The sequence below is a fragment of the Apodemus sylvaticus genome, chromosome 18, assembly GCF_947179515.1.
Source record: "Apodemus sylvaticus chromosome 18, mApoSyl1.1, whole genome shotgun sequence".
Classification (NCBI taxonomy): domain Eukaryota; kingdom Metazoa; phylum Chordata; class Mammalia; order Rodentia; family Muridae; genus Apodemus; species Apodemus sylvaticus.
Window position 1 is genome coordinate 69,699,968 of NC_067489.1, and position 16,124 is coordinate 69,716,091.

The 16,124-nt window shown below is 46.8% G+C and overlaps 1 protein-coding gene across 2 annotated transcripts in view; it reads left to right on the forward strand.

Moving 5' to 3' along the window:
* The window catches only part of LOC127668611 (cytochrome P450 4F3), a 28,999-nt gene extending 17,522 nt beyond the window's left edge, over positions 1-11,477 (forward strand). For both annotated transcript variants that reach the window (XM_052162283.1, XM_052162281.1), the window contains exons 7-13: positions 2,344-2,617; positions 5,222-5,288; positions 5,487-5,616; positions 8,972-9,105; positions 9,193-9,257; positions 9,812-9,894; positions 10,157-11,477. In XM_052162283.1, coding sequence (XP_052018243.1) covers positions 2,344-2,617; positions 5,222-5,288; positions 5,487-5,616; positions 8,972-9,105; positions 9,193-9,257; positions 9,812-9,894; positions 10,157-10,334 — 931 coding nt within the window. In that variant the 3' untranslated portion in view covers positions 10,335-11,477. The remainder of the gene's footprint in view (positions 1-2,343; positions 2,618-5,221; positions 5,289-5,486; positions 5,617-8,971; positions 9,106-9,192; positions 9,258-9,811; positions 9,895-10,156) is intronic.
* The last annotated feature ends 4,647 nt before the right edge of the window (positions 11,478-16,124 follow it).

Below are 16,124 nucleotides of genomic sequence, written 5' to 3' on the forward strand. Positions count from 1 at the left end.
TCTATGAAGAACTGAGTTGGGATTTTGATGGGGATTGCATTGACTCTGTAGATTGCTTTTGGCAAGATTGCCATTTTAACTATATTAATCCTGCCAATCCACGAGCATGGCAGATTTTTCCATTTTCTGAGGTCTTCTTCGATTTCCTTCTTCAGAGACCTGAAGTTCTTCTCATATAGATCTTTCACCTGTTTGGTTAGAGTCGCCCCAGATACTTTATATTGTTTGTGGCTATTGTGAAGGGTGTCATTTCCCTAATTTCTTTCTCAGCCTGCTTATCCTTTGGGTATAAGAAGGCTACTGATTTGCTTGAGTTGATTTTATAACCTGCCACTTTGCTGAAGATGCTTATCAGCTGTAGGAGTTCTCTGGTGGAGTTTTTTTTTTTTGGGGGGGGGTCACTTAAGTATACTATCATATCATCTGCAAATAGTGATAATTTGACTTCTTCCTTTCCAATTTGTACCCCTTTGACCTCCTTATGTTGTCTAATTGCTCTACCTAGAACTTCAAGTACTATATTGAAAAGATATGGAGAGAAGGGGCAGCCTTGTCTAATCTCTGATTTTAGTGGGATTGCTTCAAGTTTCTCTCCATTTAGTTTGATATTGGCTACTGGTTTGCTGTATATTGCTTTTACTATGTTTGGGTATGGGCCTTGAATTCCTGTTCTTTCCAAGACTTTTAGCATGAAAGAATGCTGAATTTTGTCAAATGCTTTTTCAGCATCCAATGAAATGACCATGTGTTTTTTTTTTCTTTGAGTTTGTTTATGTAGTGGATAGCATTGATGAATTTCCTTATATTGAACCATCCCTGCATCCCGGTGATGAAGCCTACTTGATCATGGTGAATGATCATTTTGATGTGTTCTTGGATTCGATTAGCAAGGATTTTATTGAGTATTTTTGCATCGATATTCATAAGGGATATTAGCCTGTAGTTCTCCTTCTTTGTTGGATCTTTGTGTGGTTTTGAAATCAGCGTAATTGTGGCTTTGTAGAACGAGTTGAGTAGTGTTCCTTCTGTTTCTATTTTGTGGAATGGTTTGAAGAATATTGGTGTTAGGTCTTCTTTGAAGGTCTGATAGAATTCTGCACTAAAACCCTCTGGTCCTGTGCTTTTTTTTGGTTGGAAGACTTTCTATGACCCCTTCTATTTCTTTAGGGGTTATGGGACTGTTTAGATGATCTATTTGGTCATGATTTAATTTTGATATTTGGTATTTGTCTAGGAAATTGTCCATTTCCTCCAGATTTTCCAGTTGTGTTGCGTATAAGGCAGTTAATTGTTGCTAGAGACAGAGAAACATTTTCATCAGTGGTGCAGCCACTGGCAAGGTGTCCACATTTCCTGTAAATAAACCCTCATTAAATTCGTGGAGTCACCAGTAATAATAATTAATAGTTATAGACATAGAAATGGAAAGAAGAGTTGGGAAGAACTGAATTAGCAGGCATGTGAGGGGGACAAGAGAGTGTGCTGGGGTGGAGATGGTTATAAGTAGATGGAACACAAGAGTGAGTGATGGTATAGTGATGAGACCCGTCCTTGTATACAGCAGATGCCCAAGAGAAAGATTCTTAAAGAGAGATAAGAAACAGCCAGAATCCCAATGTTCTCTTCAATGACCTACCTTCTTCCCACAAGGCTCCCAAGGCTGACTGAACACACACAGAACTCTGTGGACAGGAGATGGGCAGGGTCTGAGCTGGGCTCTGTAGATTTGTTCTAAAGGCACAAATGAGTTCCCACTAAATGTAGGAACTCGGGGGGACAGAACTGAGCCTCAGGACTGTTGGAAGATAATTGTGCACTATGGATACAGAGTTTGAGGAAGGAGGTGGGACAGTTTGGATACTGGGTGGAGGAGGAAGGGGAGGAGCCTGGTATCTACACTGCACCCTGTGGCATGGAGGAGGTACCTCAAAGAAATGCAATAAACGACTGGAGACCGGAGAGCTCTTCCCTGTGGCTGATGAACTGGCTTTTTCCCTGCAAGATTCAACCAAAAACCTCTTCCCCAAAGGCGGGCGCTCAGGTCAGACCAAAGTGTGAACCCAATGAAGTTCACCTCTGTGAGGCCAAATGAGGCAAAATGATCATAGTCTGCAAACAGGTTCAGGTCTCCCCAACCTCCATGACAAGATCGTGACAACAATTTGATGAAGTTTTATAGTAACAGAACAAAGAAAGTAATAAATTGTGGGTGAAGGAGAGACTGCTCAGTGGTTAAAGAGCACTTGCTGCTCTTGTGCAGGACCCAGGTTCAGTTCCCAGCACGCCTGTGGTAGCTCACCACATATGTTCAAGTATCACCTCTGCTCTTCTCACACCCTCCAGGAAGCCCAGTGAATACATCGCTGCCATCTTAGAACTTAGTGCCTTAGTGGCCAGAAGGCACCAGAACCTGCTTCTGCATGTGGACCTGCTTTATCATCTCACCCGTGACGGGATGCGCTTCCGGAAGGCCTGCCGTCTAGTGCACGACTTCACTGATGCGGTCATCCGGGAGCGGCGCCGCACTCTCCCTGATCAGGGTGGTGGTGAGGATGTCCTCAAGGCCAAGGCCAAGGCCAAGACTTTGGACTTTATTGATGTGCTGCTGCTGAGCAAGGTGGGCTCTGAAAGGGGGTCAGGGCACTGGGGCTGGGGGCCAGGCTGGGGGCGGGGCACTGGGACTGGGGTCCGGGCTGGGGGCGGGGCACTGGGGCTGTGGGGTGGACTGGGGTCAGGGCACTGGGGTTGGGGGCGGGCTGGGAGCGGGGCACTGGGGCTGTGGGGTGGACTGGGGTCAGGGCACTGGGGTTGGGGGCCGGGCTGGGGTCGGGGCACTGGGGCTGGGGTGACAATGTGACATGGTGAAGCCCAGCACACTCTGCCCTGACTAGGTCCTAGACCCTCTGTAGGCTCCACTCATTGGAACCTGGCCCCAAACCCTTCATCACCTGGCAAGCTAAGGTGTCTGGAACTCTACATTGGTATCTATATCCTTTGAGCCAACTCAGACGAGGAGGGGCTCTAAGCCAGGGAGACTGTTTTAACATTCCAACTTTGCACATACCCTTCACAGAGAGCAGGATGGAGGCCCTGAATACCAACCACACCAACTTCCCCATCCCCATTTGTCAGGCCCAGACACTAGTAATCACCCCAGGTCCCTGGACCCAGTCGTGGTGGGTGAGTGGCATTTCTCAGCACAGCCGGGGACAGTCTTGCGCAAACAAGGATACAGTGAGAGCGGATCTCCACTCTTCTGGGGCTGAGGATAGGACTCAGAAGACACAGTGCTCACTTAGCGTGCACAAGGCCCAGCACTTTGTAAACAGGACCTGGTGGCTCCTGCTTGTCATCCCAGCATTCATATGCTGGGGCAAGGGATCAGAGGTTCATGGCCATCGCTGGCTACAGAATGAGTTTGATATCAGTCAGAGTTACATGAGACCCTTTCAAAAAAGAAAAAAAAAAGAATTGAGGGAAAGAAAAGAGGTGGATCTTGGGCAGTGGGCAGCCATGGAAGGTATTTGAGGACGGGGTGTGGGGGGACAGAATGCATCCCTGGCTTTAGCAATGATAATACAGGAACTTCCATAGCTGAAGCTCTGGAGAACTTTGGGTTTTAGAAGTTAGTGTCACTGTGCAGTATGTACATCTTCCTATGGCGCTGTGAACAGCAGCCTCAGTGCCCAGGGGCAGAGCAGCAGCCAGGACGATGGCAGAACCTCCCACCCCCATCCCGAGGTTCCCTTAGTGGGCAATGCAATACTTTCAGCTGTGTATGTAGCAGTTTTTTAAAAGTGTGCATGTATGTGTAGGAGGGTCTGTGCTCATGTGTACATGCTCATACAGAGAACAGAGGTTGGCCCTGGCTGTCTTCCTTCCCTGGCTGTTTTCCATCTTGCTTTAAAAATTGGCTTTAGATTTATTCATTTTATGCTCTGAATGTTTTGTCTGTATGCACGTAAGTCAGAAGATGGCTCCAGCTTCTCCTGTTACTGGAGTTTGAGTCAGTAACTGGGTACTGGGAACTGAACCAGCCTTTCTGCCTTTCAATAGCCTTTCGATTACATTTTATTTGATTGGTTGGTTGGCAGAGTGTGTGTGTGCATGTGTGTGTGCTCACAGGTCAGAGAACACTTGAAGGAGCTGTTTTTTTCTTTCTACTATGTGAGTCCCTGGTATCTAACTTAGTCTCTGTCTTGGTGGTGACTGACTTCCTGCTGGGCTATCTCACCAGTTTTTTTGAGGCACGGTCTGTCACTGAACCTGGAGCTCACAGATCATCTACATTGGCTAGCTAATGAGCTCCAGGAATCCACTTATGTCCACCTGTCCACCAGGTTCACAGGCAGAGGCGACTATGTCTGGCTTTTATGTGGGAGCTAGGGATCTGAACTCGGGTCCTCAGTGTACTTGAGAGCCATTTTCCTGGCGCTGGCAAACACCATCTGTTTTCAAGCAGAAAGGCTCAGATGCTGATCACATCTGTATCGTCTTCCCTGTAAGTAGGGAGGGAGTAGGGAATGGCTGCAGGATTGAGGGAGAAGGAAGGGAGAGAGGAAACTATACTATGAAGTATGAACTTGGTGTCCTTAGTGCCACTTAACGGCATGCAAGCCAAATGGTACCTGGGAGAGAATGTTCTTAGGTTTCGGTTTTATTAGTGTTTAAAAACCACATTAATTAATTAATTAATTAACTAATTAATTATGGTGTCTATGTTTGTGGGTGCTTGCACCATAGCACACATAGCAGGGTCAGAGGACAACTTGAGGGAATAGATTTTCTCCTTCTATGTAGATCCCAGGGATTAAGCTCAAGTTTTTAGGCTTGGTGGCAAGAGCCTTTATGCACAGAACCCTCTCACTGGTCTTTCCTGGATACACACAGGAGCATACTCTTTTGAGTAATGTTTTGCTTCTGACTTCAAAGGCAACCCCTGTTCAACTCCTGTATCCCAGATTCCCACTCATGTCTCCAGACGCTTGTAGCACAGGGATAAAGGACACTGGTGGGTTGCTGGTTCCTCCAACCAGGGTCAGGACAGGAGGTTAGCAGCCAGGGGTGATGTCACTGGCGTGTGGACTCTGGGGATGAATACAGGTGCAGGGGTGTAGTGGGCGTCGGTGTCCGGAAGAATCAGGGGTCTTCAGAGACTGTCTTGGGTTAGATGCAGGAGCCCTTACAACTGGTGACATCTGGTGTCTTGCCTTGTCTTCAGGATGAGCATGGAAAGGCTCTGTCTGATGAGGACATCCGAGCAGAGGCCAACACCTTCATGTTTGGAGGTGAGTGAGTGCTCCTGTGAACTGTTACAGAGATGGCAGAGGTCTAGGCATCCTGGCCACAATGCTGTGGACCCTGGATCCTTCCACTTTTCCCCTTCTGTGTCCTTCTGGGGGTGGGGGTGGTGCGACCACCTTGGTGCTGTCCACTTGGTGCTGTTGAAGCAGCCTGGAGACTCCAGCAGCTGGTCTGCCTTCCAGGCCACGACACCACAGCCAGTGCGCTTTCCTGGATCCTGTACAACCTGGCGAGGCACCCAGAATACCAGGAGCGCTGCCGGCAGGAGGTGAGGGAGCTCCTGAGGGACCGTGAACCTGAGGAGATTGAGTGGTGAGTCAGGTGCTAGAGTGCTTCTGAGCCCCTTTCCTGGCTTTTCTTTAGCGAAGAGAAAAGATGGCAGAGGAGAGGAGAGAAGAGCAGGTCTGCATTTGCACAGGGCACAAAGGCTTTGAGAGATGGAGGTGGAGAGGGAGAAGAGGAAACGAGAGAATGGGAGACAGGAAGGTGTGCATGTGCACGTGTGTGTGTGTGTGTGTGTGTGTGTGTGTGTGTGCAAGCATGCATACATGTATATGCACATGTGTGTACCCATGTGGGAATGTGCATGTGTGCTTGTACATGTGTGTGTGCTTGTACATGTGTGTGTGCATGCATGTGTGTGCACTCAAGTTCCTGTGGTGGGGCTGTGATGAATCAAGATGGCAGCAGCTGAGGCTCGTGGCAATTGACTGGAAAACCCATGTTAGTGACTTTGATTTTGACTTCAGGGTAATTGGGAGCCAAGGGAAGTGTTTGAGCAAAGAAGAGGCAGGTCAGCTGTGTATGTCATAAAGATCCTTGTAGGCTTCTTCAAGGTTCTCCTTAATCTTTCATTTTCATATTGACCTAACTGTACAAGTCTTTAGTCTTCCAGAAACTCTTTAACTTAGTTTATTGGAGTTCCTTAGAATCAGGTGAGCTGTGTGTCTTGGCGAGCACCTTTAGTCCTTCACTGGAGAAGTTGAGGCAAAAGGATCCTTTGAAGCAAGAGTTGAAGATAAGTTTGTGTAGCATAGCAAGACCCTGTCCATCTCAAAACACAAAAAACAAAAATGTAAAATGGCTCTGTGCTTAAGAATGCATAGTGCTCTTGCAGAGCACCCTACTGTAGTTCCCAGAACGCATGTTGAATTGCTCACAATTGGCTGTAACTCTAGCTCCAGATGATTCAGTGCTACCTACTTCCTTGGGTACCTGCACAAAAATGTGTGTACACATCCATACACTCACACACAGGCACACATACACAATTTAAAACGTAAAAAACCAAATCAAACAAAAAGACATTCTTAGGGGGTGATTTAAAGGGTTTTACTGCTGTTGTAAGACTCCAAAAACTGAGGGTGCCCCAGCACCCCACACCTCGGAAGGCGACACCTAAATCACTCGAGAGAAACGGTCTTGATGCAATAGCATGAGGATTTCTTTATTCCAGAATTCTGGGTTCCACAGCCATACACTGCGCAGGGGTAGAAGACAGAGGACCCTGTGCAACTGAAGTCAGGGATATTTAAAGGGGAAAAATCACAAGACAGGGGTTGGAGGACACAATTCACAAGGCAAGGGGTGGAGGACAAAACATGCACGGAATGGGGAAGTACAGAATGAGGAAGTCAGGAAGATTAGAGATTATCTGGAGCAAACGTCCTTGGGGCATGGTATAGTTAAACATTGGAACTAGAACAGGGTGGGCTATCTTTCTCAAGCTGAAAGCAGAAAAACAAGTTACTCTGTGCTGGGCTAGTTGTTTAGAGGTCTAAAAACATTGAGTTGGGGGGTCTCTGACTGTGAAGAGATACCATGACCAAGACAACTCTTATAAGGACAACATTTAATTGGGGATGGCTTACATGTTTAGAAGTTCAATCCATTATCATCAAGACAGGCATGGTACAGGAGGGGCTGAGTGTTCTACATCTTCATCTGAAAGTTGCTAGTAGAATACTGGCTTCCAGGCAGCTAGGGTGAGGGTCTTAAAGCCCACACCCACAGTGATACAACTCCAACAGGGCCACACCTTCTAATAGTGCCACTTCCTGGGTTGGACATCTGCAAATCATCACCGAGGGATACATAAACAAAGAAACAGAAAGCTAGCAACCATGCAGCCCTAGGCAGATGTGGTGCTGGGCACAGGAGGGAATGGTGTGCTCTGGAGTTTCTCAGCTGCAGATTTAGCGGCATCAGGTCCTAACATTTTAAATAATCGCAGCATACCAAAAGAAGACAGATTTCAGCTGCATCATTGTCTCATTGGTTGTTAATGTCCATGGATTCTGCCTGGGGCTGTGTGTGTGACTAGGTGGTAGACCACACACCTAGAATGTACAAGGCCATGGGCTAGAGCCAAAACCAAAACTAAACAAACTGTGGTAGTTTGAATATGCTTGGCCTAGGGAGTGGCACTCTTAGGAGGTGTCGCCTTGTTGGAGGAAGTGTGTCACTGTGGGCATGGGCTTTAAGACCCTTTCTGGAAGCCATTTTCCTCCTGGCTGCCTTCAGAACAAGAGGTAGAACTCCCGGCTCCTCCTGTCCCGCGGTGCCTGGACACTGCCATGCTCTGCCATAATGAAGGTAGACTGAACCTCTGAAGCTGAAAGCAGCCCCAGTGAAACCTTGACCTTATAAGAGTTGCCTTGGTCATGGTGTCTCTTCACCGCAGTAAAACCCTAACTAAGACACAAACCAAAACCAAAACAGCCACCTGCAGTGCCTCTCTCTGCTGAAACAGCACATTCGCCCTTACACCACAAGCTGCGGTCCTTCCTTCCTTGTCCCCACCTTGACTTGCATTTCTAGTGTCTCTAGTGCAATGATGACAAAGCTTTAGATCTAGTTATCTTCTTTATACCGATTTGTATTTTGGTTTTTCTCTCTTTTTTTTTTCAGAATGAATAATTTTTATGCAGCTTGTTAAATTAAAAATTATTTTTATTTTAAAATTATATATGTGTATGTGTGTTGGTATTTGCATGTGAGTGCAGTGTCTGCAGAGGCCGGAAGAGTGAGTCACAGCCTCTGGAGTTGGAGTGTAAGGGGCAGTTGTGAGCTGCCTCTAGTGCTGGGAATTGAACTCAGGTCCTCTTAAACACTATGTCAGCTGTCTTGCCCATTTGTTAAATACCCTTGGCATTACATTTTTGTTCTCTCAGGAAAAGATTTTAAAGCCACCTGGCTAACTGTTCTTTGGTACTCTTAATTGTCTGATTTAAAAAGTTTTTGATTAATTATAAGTTAATCACTAAGAATGACACAATTAAACTAATTAATCAGTAAGCTAACAGACTGTTAGTTAATAATGGTTTTCCTGATAAGAATGTCATTGTATGCCAAAGGCTGGGCTAGAACTCATAATTCTTCCTGTCTCTATCTTTCCATTGTTGGGATTCTGTTTTTGTTTTTACTGCATTAATTAATCAGCTATTTAATTAATCGCTCTTGGAGACTGAACTTGTCTTCAGACTTACTGGCCGCCGCGTTGCTCTCGGCCCATCTAGCCAGCCTGTGCGTTTCCAGTTCCCAAGCACTTCACCCATCCTAGCACTTACAACGGAGACAAAGGTTTTCCTGGGTCACAGAGGAGCTGACGTTCTCTGAAGCGCTCTCATTTTTGATCTGGTTGAACTCTGAGTTGGTTTTTCTTCAGGGACGACCTGGCCCAGCTGCCCTTCCTCACCATGTGCGTTAAGGAGAGCCTACGGCTGCATCCTCCGGTCACTGCGATCTCCCGCTGCTGCACTCAGGACATTACGCTCCCAGATGGCCGGGTCATCCCTAAAGGTGCCCACAGCTTCAGGGAGGAGGGCTCTGGGTAGACGTGGATCCAGGTCGCAGCAGTCTGTCTTCCTTGTTTCATTTCCCCCACAGGTGTCATCTGCCGAATAAGTATTTTCGGGACACATCACAATCCAGCTGTGTGGCCAGACCCGGAGGTGCTGTCCCTCTTAATTCTATGTTGTGGGCTGGGGTTCTCAAGAGGGTGGTCTTCTTGGCTGTTTGTTGGATAAGGTTTCATGTAGCTCAGGCTGGCTTCAGGTTAACCTGTAACCAAGGATAACCATAAACTTCTGATCCTCCTGCTTCTGCCTCCTCAGTCCTGGGATGACACCTGGTTTTTGTGGTGCTGGGGATGGGATCCGGGGCGTTGTGCCTGCTAGATACTTGCTCTTTCAACTTAGCTACCTCCCCAGCCCCAGCGATGGGCTTTATGAAGTAGGGTGTCAGGTATCCCAGGCTAGCCTGTAAGTCCTTATACGGATTTGACCCTGAGCCCTTGATCCTCCTGCCTCCTGATGGGATGACAGGTTTGCAGCAAGGTTTGCAGCCATCACTTATAAGGTGGTGCTGGGATGGAATCCAGGGTTTCCAGCTACTCCTCGCTACATCCCAGGAGGTAGATATATCAACTCTGACCTTCCAATGCACACTGAAGACTCTGCTCCTGGCTACGCGGTCAACTGGTCCTCACCTGCCATGTCTCCTGCAGGTCTACGACCCCTTCCGCTTTGATGCAGACAACGACAAGGGCAGGTCACCCCTGGCTTTTATTCCCTTCTCGGCTGGGCCCAGGTAAGGCAAGGAGCGAGGTGGAGGGGCCTAGGGTTGACAGTGAGGACAATGGGAGTTGGGGTATTTGGAAGTTAGCGTCTCCTTCCCGCCTCCTTGCGCAGTTGGGAAACCATGGAGGAGAAGGTGAAGAGTCCTTTTCTGTGCTCCGAATCCCGCCCTGGGCCAGGCTCTGAGGATGTCTACACCCATGTGTGGTCCCAGATACCTCAGCCTCGGGCCAGGTCTAGGGCACAGTCAGAGTCCCCACCCCGCCCTCCTGCAGGAACTGCATAGGACAGACTTTCGCGATGAGCGAGATCAAAGTGGCCTTGGCGCTGACTCTGCTGCGCTTCCGCGTTCTGCCGGATGACAAGGAGCCCCGCAGGAAGCCAGAACTGATCCTGCGCGCAGAGGGAGGGCTGTGGTTGAAGGTGGAGCCGCTCAGCGCAGGCGCACAGTGACCCCAGAGCTTGCGTGGGACCGCTCCGCCCATCCACCTGCGCCATTTCCAGGAATAAAAAAAAACTCTTGTCACGTTGTCTGAGCCCCACCAAACATCCAGATTACATGCCTCATGTGACCCACAGGGAGCCATGGAAGGTGTTTGAGCAGTAGGGGGATTTAAGGGACCTGAAGATTAATATTGTCACCCAGGAGGCAAGGTACACCTGTGAGGGATTATCTGGGTAAATCAATTTAAGTGGAATGATTCCTAATTGTATGTGGCACCATTACCAGGTTTGGGTTCTGGGTTGGATTAAAAAAAAAAAGTGTGGCCCAGATTAGAGGTGGCTTTTCCCACCTCAAACGATCTAATAAAAAAAAAAAAATCCCTTAGTGGTGTGCCAGACAGCTTGGGTTTTAGTTAATTACAGATTTAGTCAAATTGAAAACCCAAAATGGCCATCATAGCCAGACTACATAACCCTTCCCAAACATTTCCACCAATGTGGGACCAAGCACCTGAACTTGAGCTTAGGGGTCACCTTCATCCAAAGCACCAGTCTCTTGCCTTCTGAGGGTGTGCCATTATATCAGCTGGGTATGTGTATTAGCCAGGGTTCTCTAGAGTCATGGAACTTATGCAATGTCTCTCTATATCAAGGGGATTTATTGGAATGGCTTACAGTCTGTAGTCCTAAGTGGCCAAATATTTTAAGTCTCCATTTTAGAGACCTAAGTTTGAACTCAGGAAAACTAACAGGCGGGTACCTAGCATTAGTTTCCAAGTTGCCCCCAACAAAACCTGAACGTAGCTCCAGTCTCTAGGATGATCCCCAATAAGACCAGCGTCTCCAGGTTATTCCCCCAACAAACCTATACCTCCAGCTTATGAGCCCACCCCCTGCCTAATGACCACCAATGAAGAGGGAAGCAGAAGTTAGGTTTATGATATGATTTCCAACACCAGCCAATTATGTTAAAGGCCACAGTAGCTTTCCAAGTAGATGCTTGCACACTCACCCCTCAGCCCCTTGCTGTTGACTATAAAACCTTGCCCCAAGAGATATTCAAGGCTCCCCCACCACCAAAACTGTCCTGTGTGACAGTAGTGCATTGGAGCTAGCTCGAACAGAATAAAGACCCTGCTGTAAGTTGCATAAGATTCGTCTCCTGTCTGTGCTTTGGGGATTCAAGCCTTCCCTGGTACTATAGGACAACTAACCTAACAACAGGCAGCTGTGAATGGGAAGTCCAAGAGTCTAGGAGTCGCTCAGTCCCACAAGGCTAGTTGTTTCAGCTGGTCTTCTGTATAAGCCGGAATCCTGCAGAAGTAGGCTCCAACAGATGTGCTGACAAGTGAGTGCAGGCAGGCAAAGAAGGAATCTAGGCATAAATTTTTTGCAGCCTACTTTTAATAAGGGTTCAAACTCTCTCAAGCCCACCACCCAGCACAGGTAGTGGAGGAGAAAAGTTACTAGGATATGGGGGAAGAGGACCTGTCCAGCAGTAGTTCTTTGGGGGTGAGCTTGACCTTCTTGGTTAGCAGTTCAGTCCCATAACAAACACCAAATACAACTCAGCAGCTGCAGACACCAGGCACAAACCAGCAACTACAGTCTAGTCCTGTCAGCAAGCAGGCCCCAGGCAGCTGTAGTCAATTCTAAAGAAATATCCAGAATTGCCAAGTGGCTTCAGATGAGACTGCAGAAGCAGTACTGTGTGCTGCCACAGTGTGCCCTCCCCTCAGCCGTCCGAGCAGGAATTTCCAGACCTCAGCCACAAGCCTCCATCACCTGGGGCAGAGTGCTTGGACCAAAGTGAAGTCCATTGTTCTTCCAGATCTACAGTTTCCTGAATTAAGCAGGCTATCCTGCACAGTGAGAAACTACAGGAGTTAAATACTAGCACTAGCGTAAGATTTCAACTTTTTAAAGCTGTTGTTGTGGGTGCAGAAGCACACAGGCCAAGTGGGGCAGCATCGACCCAGCGCTGAACTCGCTTAGGGGCTGACAGTGGAATATGGGACAGGAACCTTCTAAGCAGGCGTTTGTCTACAGCCTTCAAGAGCTGCTTCAGGCGAGAGGAGTAGGGTTTGAAGAACAATGGTTAGAAATTTTTTTAGATCAGATAGATTCTTGCTGCCCCTGGTTCCAAGAAAAACCATGGTTACTTTCCTCATCAGACCCCACCACTTAGCTGCATTTTCAGGGGTGTACCCCTCACATATTCCTTTTTGGTAGTGCCGACTTGTCCTGGCCCCTTATTGGAAAGGGATCTTCTAGCTAAGCTGGGAGCCTCTATTTCCTTTGCTCCCCCATTTGCCCGAACCCAAATTTGCCAGCAGTTCCTCTGCTCCTTCTTCTAGCCAGTCAACCTACTAACACACTAACATGTTGTTCCCTTTACCAGCTGTCAGGTGGACCCCAGATTTTGGGACATCCAGAACCCCTCTGTTGCTAAACATTATTCTCCTGTTGTCATCTAGTTACTGGACACTACCAGACTGTCTCCCTGTTCTCTGCCTGTCAATATTGGAGACCAAGTCCTTCTATCCCCTCCAGATCACCAGCCCTCACCCCCCTCTCCCAAATGGGAGAGCCCTTTTAAGGACCGTGCTTTGTTAGGCTCTGGAGGACATTGAGACCACCCACCTTGTCCACAGTCCCAGAAAATGAGAGTCCATTTTCTCTGAATATGGACAGTACTTACTGGCAACTGGGCTGATTTTTACAGTAGAGCTTACCGTCAACTCCTGTCTCCTACCTTGAATCCCACGAGTCTTCTTTGTAGAAGAAAAGTGTCTTGCAGTGTTGATAGAAGAAATGACTGATCCATGATCCTAGAATATGTATCTGACAAGACCAATATGGGCAGCCCCCATATTCGTCTTGCCATCTTCTACAATAATCTTTGTCTGATCAAAGAGAAAGCAAGTATGGAGATCATAATACTTAGATGGAAAGACTGTTATCTGTGGGAGTTTCTTGAACCTCGAATCTCCAGATTCTCCAGCCTTTCCAAATAGGGTCAGGAAACTGCTCCATAGCCGGATGCCAGGAACTGATCCAAGTCAGTGTCGTCCCTGCATCTGTTATCCCATCTAAGCATTATGATATTCAGAGAAAATAGATCTCAATTGCCCAACCCCTAGATATCGGAAATGTAGGGGAGATAATCAAGCACTCCTCTGAGGTCCTTACCTCTTTGACAGCACCCCTCATAAATGACACTAACTTGTCATTTCACCTTTTGCTACAGACCTTAACCCCAGCATACCAACTCCTTAATGTCACCAGGCTTGGTCACTTTAAAGATTGCTGGTTATGTGTAATCCCTGGAATTGACTCAAAATTGTCACTTACAGCCTCTCTGGTGATACTGCCAAGTAACCTTACCTCACCTTTTGTCAGCTGTCCTGACTCTGATGTTGCCATGACTCCATACCTTACCTCTGTCCCTCTCTTTGGCATAGCAAACTGTTTTTAAGACCTCCGGGACACGTTCTGTAGGAACACTAAGCTCCCTAGACTGCAATAGAACTGTAAGCCTTGATATATCATCTCTGCCACAGTGCCCCGCAGTCCAGAACACGTAAATTCTTTGTGGTACCTGGGTATATCATCGCCTACCCATCAGCTGGTCAGGAGTTTACATGTTGGTTCTCCTTTTCCCTGACCTGGGAATAATCCAGGGAAATGAGCCCCTGCCAATATCAGTTGTAGATATGGCAGCTGCCCGACATAAGAGGGCAGTTCTTGGCAGTGCCACTCTTGGTCGCTACAGGGATAGCCATAGGTATTGGTACTGGAGTTGCAGGGATAATGACTTCCATGTCCCAATATAATACATTCACTTCCCAGTTCAAAGGTGATCATCAAGAAATGACTGAAACTGTGCTTACTATCCAGAAACAGATCGGTTCTTTGGCAGCTGTGCTGCTTCAGAACCGACGGGGGCTAGAGGTGCTGACAGCTAAAGAAGGTGGTCTTTGCCTGTTCCTTCAAGAAAAATGCTGTTTCTACATCAACCAACCTGGGATAGTGAGAAATAAAATCCAGGAGCTACCATCAGACATAAAGAGTTTCAGGGATCGTGAGACCTCCAGTTCTGGCATTTTCGAAGACCCTATCTGGAAGTGGACACTCCCTTTTGTAACGCCCTTTTCTAGTCATCTTCCTAGTGTTATTGTTTGCTCCCTGCCTAATTAATCTTGTTTCTACATTCCTCCAACAGCAAATACTAAACATTTCTAACCAAACTATCAATCAGTTCCTGTTTCAGGATTACCAGCCGCTGCCCACAGAAGAGCCACTGTCCACGGAGGTATCTGATGTGAACGTTTACCAAGTGGACCCCGATGGTGAAAGTCAGCTGCACCCCAGAGTTGACGATGCCTCTAGACAGCAGGAAGCAGTTTAAGAGACATGGCGCCCTTGTTCCCTTTCACCATCGGCTTCCCCCTCCTCTCTTTCTTCTCTCTATAATAATAAGGGGGAAATGTTGGTACCAGGACCTGTTGCCAAGGCAACAGCCACCATATTCCCAGAATCCATTGGGCTCACCTTTACCTGTGCCCACGTCACCATCCACATACATAAGAGGAACACCCACCCCCTCACCTCTTCTCTTTCCACTGCCACTTTTGCCCTTTCCCCAGTCAATGCACCTCACATGGAACTGTTTGGCTGGGTGTGGTCTTCTGAAGCTGCCGCCGCCCTACAATCCCAACAAGCAGGTTCTCAAGTTCTAGGGCAAGTAAGCTGATGGTCGTTTCTCTTAGAAAAACCTGCAGTTTTGATTACTGGGTTCAAGGTGCTTTTTCTCTTGAAATTACAGCTAGAAAAAGTAAAAATTTTGTTTGGTCTAAATTTTAAGATTCATGTAGTCATTTCATTTTTGTTTCTGATTGGTCTTAAAGGTATAAATATGTTTTGCATATCTTGCTCTCAGAGTATTGGCTTATAAGTTATTAAAAAATTGTAACATTGGTAACAAGAAAGTTAGCTTAAAATTGGTAATTCAGGGTTGGAGTCATTTTTAAACAACAACACGTGGCATGAGCCAACCCAGGAAAAACAGGACTCTAAAGAGACTTCTAAATTGGCATAATATTTTATCTAACTCTTATCCTAGAAATTAGACTTATAAGGGATAGATTTAAAACAATGTCTTTAATGAGGTATCAAAAGTTACACTGTCATGCATTCATACATAAAAATTGGCAGCAAAACTTGGTAACACGAACGTAATGCTTTTGGTATTGATTTTAAAGAGCATGGATTATTTAAAATTGGGTTTTGCTTTCCAAAGCTGTAGTTATGCTCTAATATTGCACGAGAAACTGAAGAAGTGTGGTTAGAACTGCCAGTGTTCCATTGACTGTAGTTTGCTCATAAGCTCAAGATTTTAATTCACCCATATTTGTAATTAAGAAAAAAGTCAAGCAAGTGGATGTTGCCGCTTTGCAGGAGACCACAGTAAATATTTATATTTGAGTTACTGCAATGCTCAGAGCTGCCTCAGTGAGGATTGTGTGGCACTGCTTTTGTCTTGCAAACCCCACTTATGGAGTTTCAGGCCAGAACAGCATTATTAACAGATCTAGCCAGGTGTTGTTCAAAATAACGCTCAGACTTAAGATCTATGAAAGGTTAATGAGGCTATGGAACTTGAGGAGGCATTAAAATTTGGCCTGCCCACTCCATATAGAATTATTATGGATTTGGAGGGTTGTTTATCCTTTGCATCATGGTAATTGTAAAGGGTTTGCTTCAATGAGCTGATTTTGAAGTTTTGCTTTTAGTGAA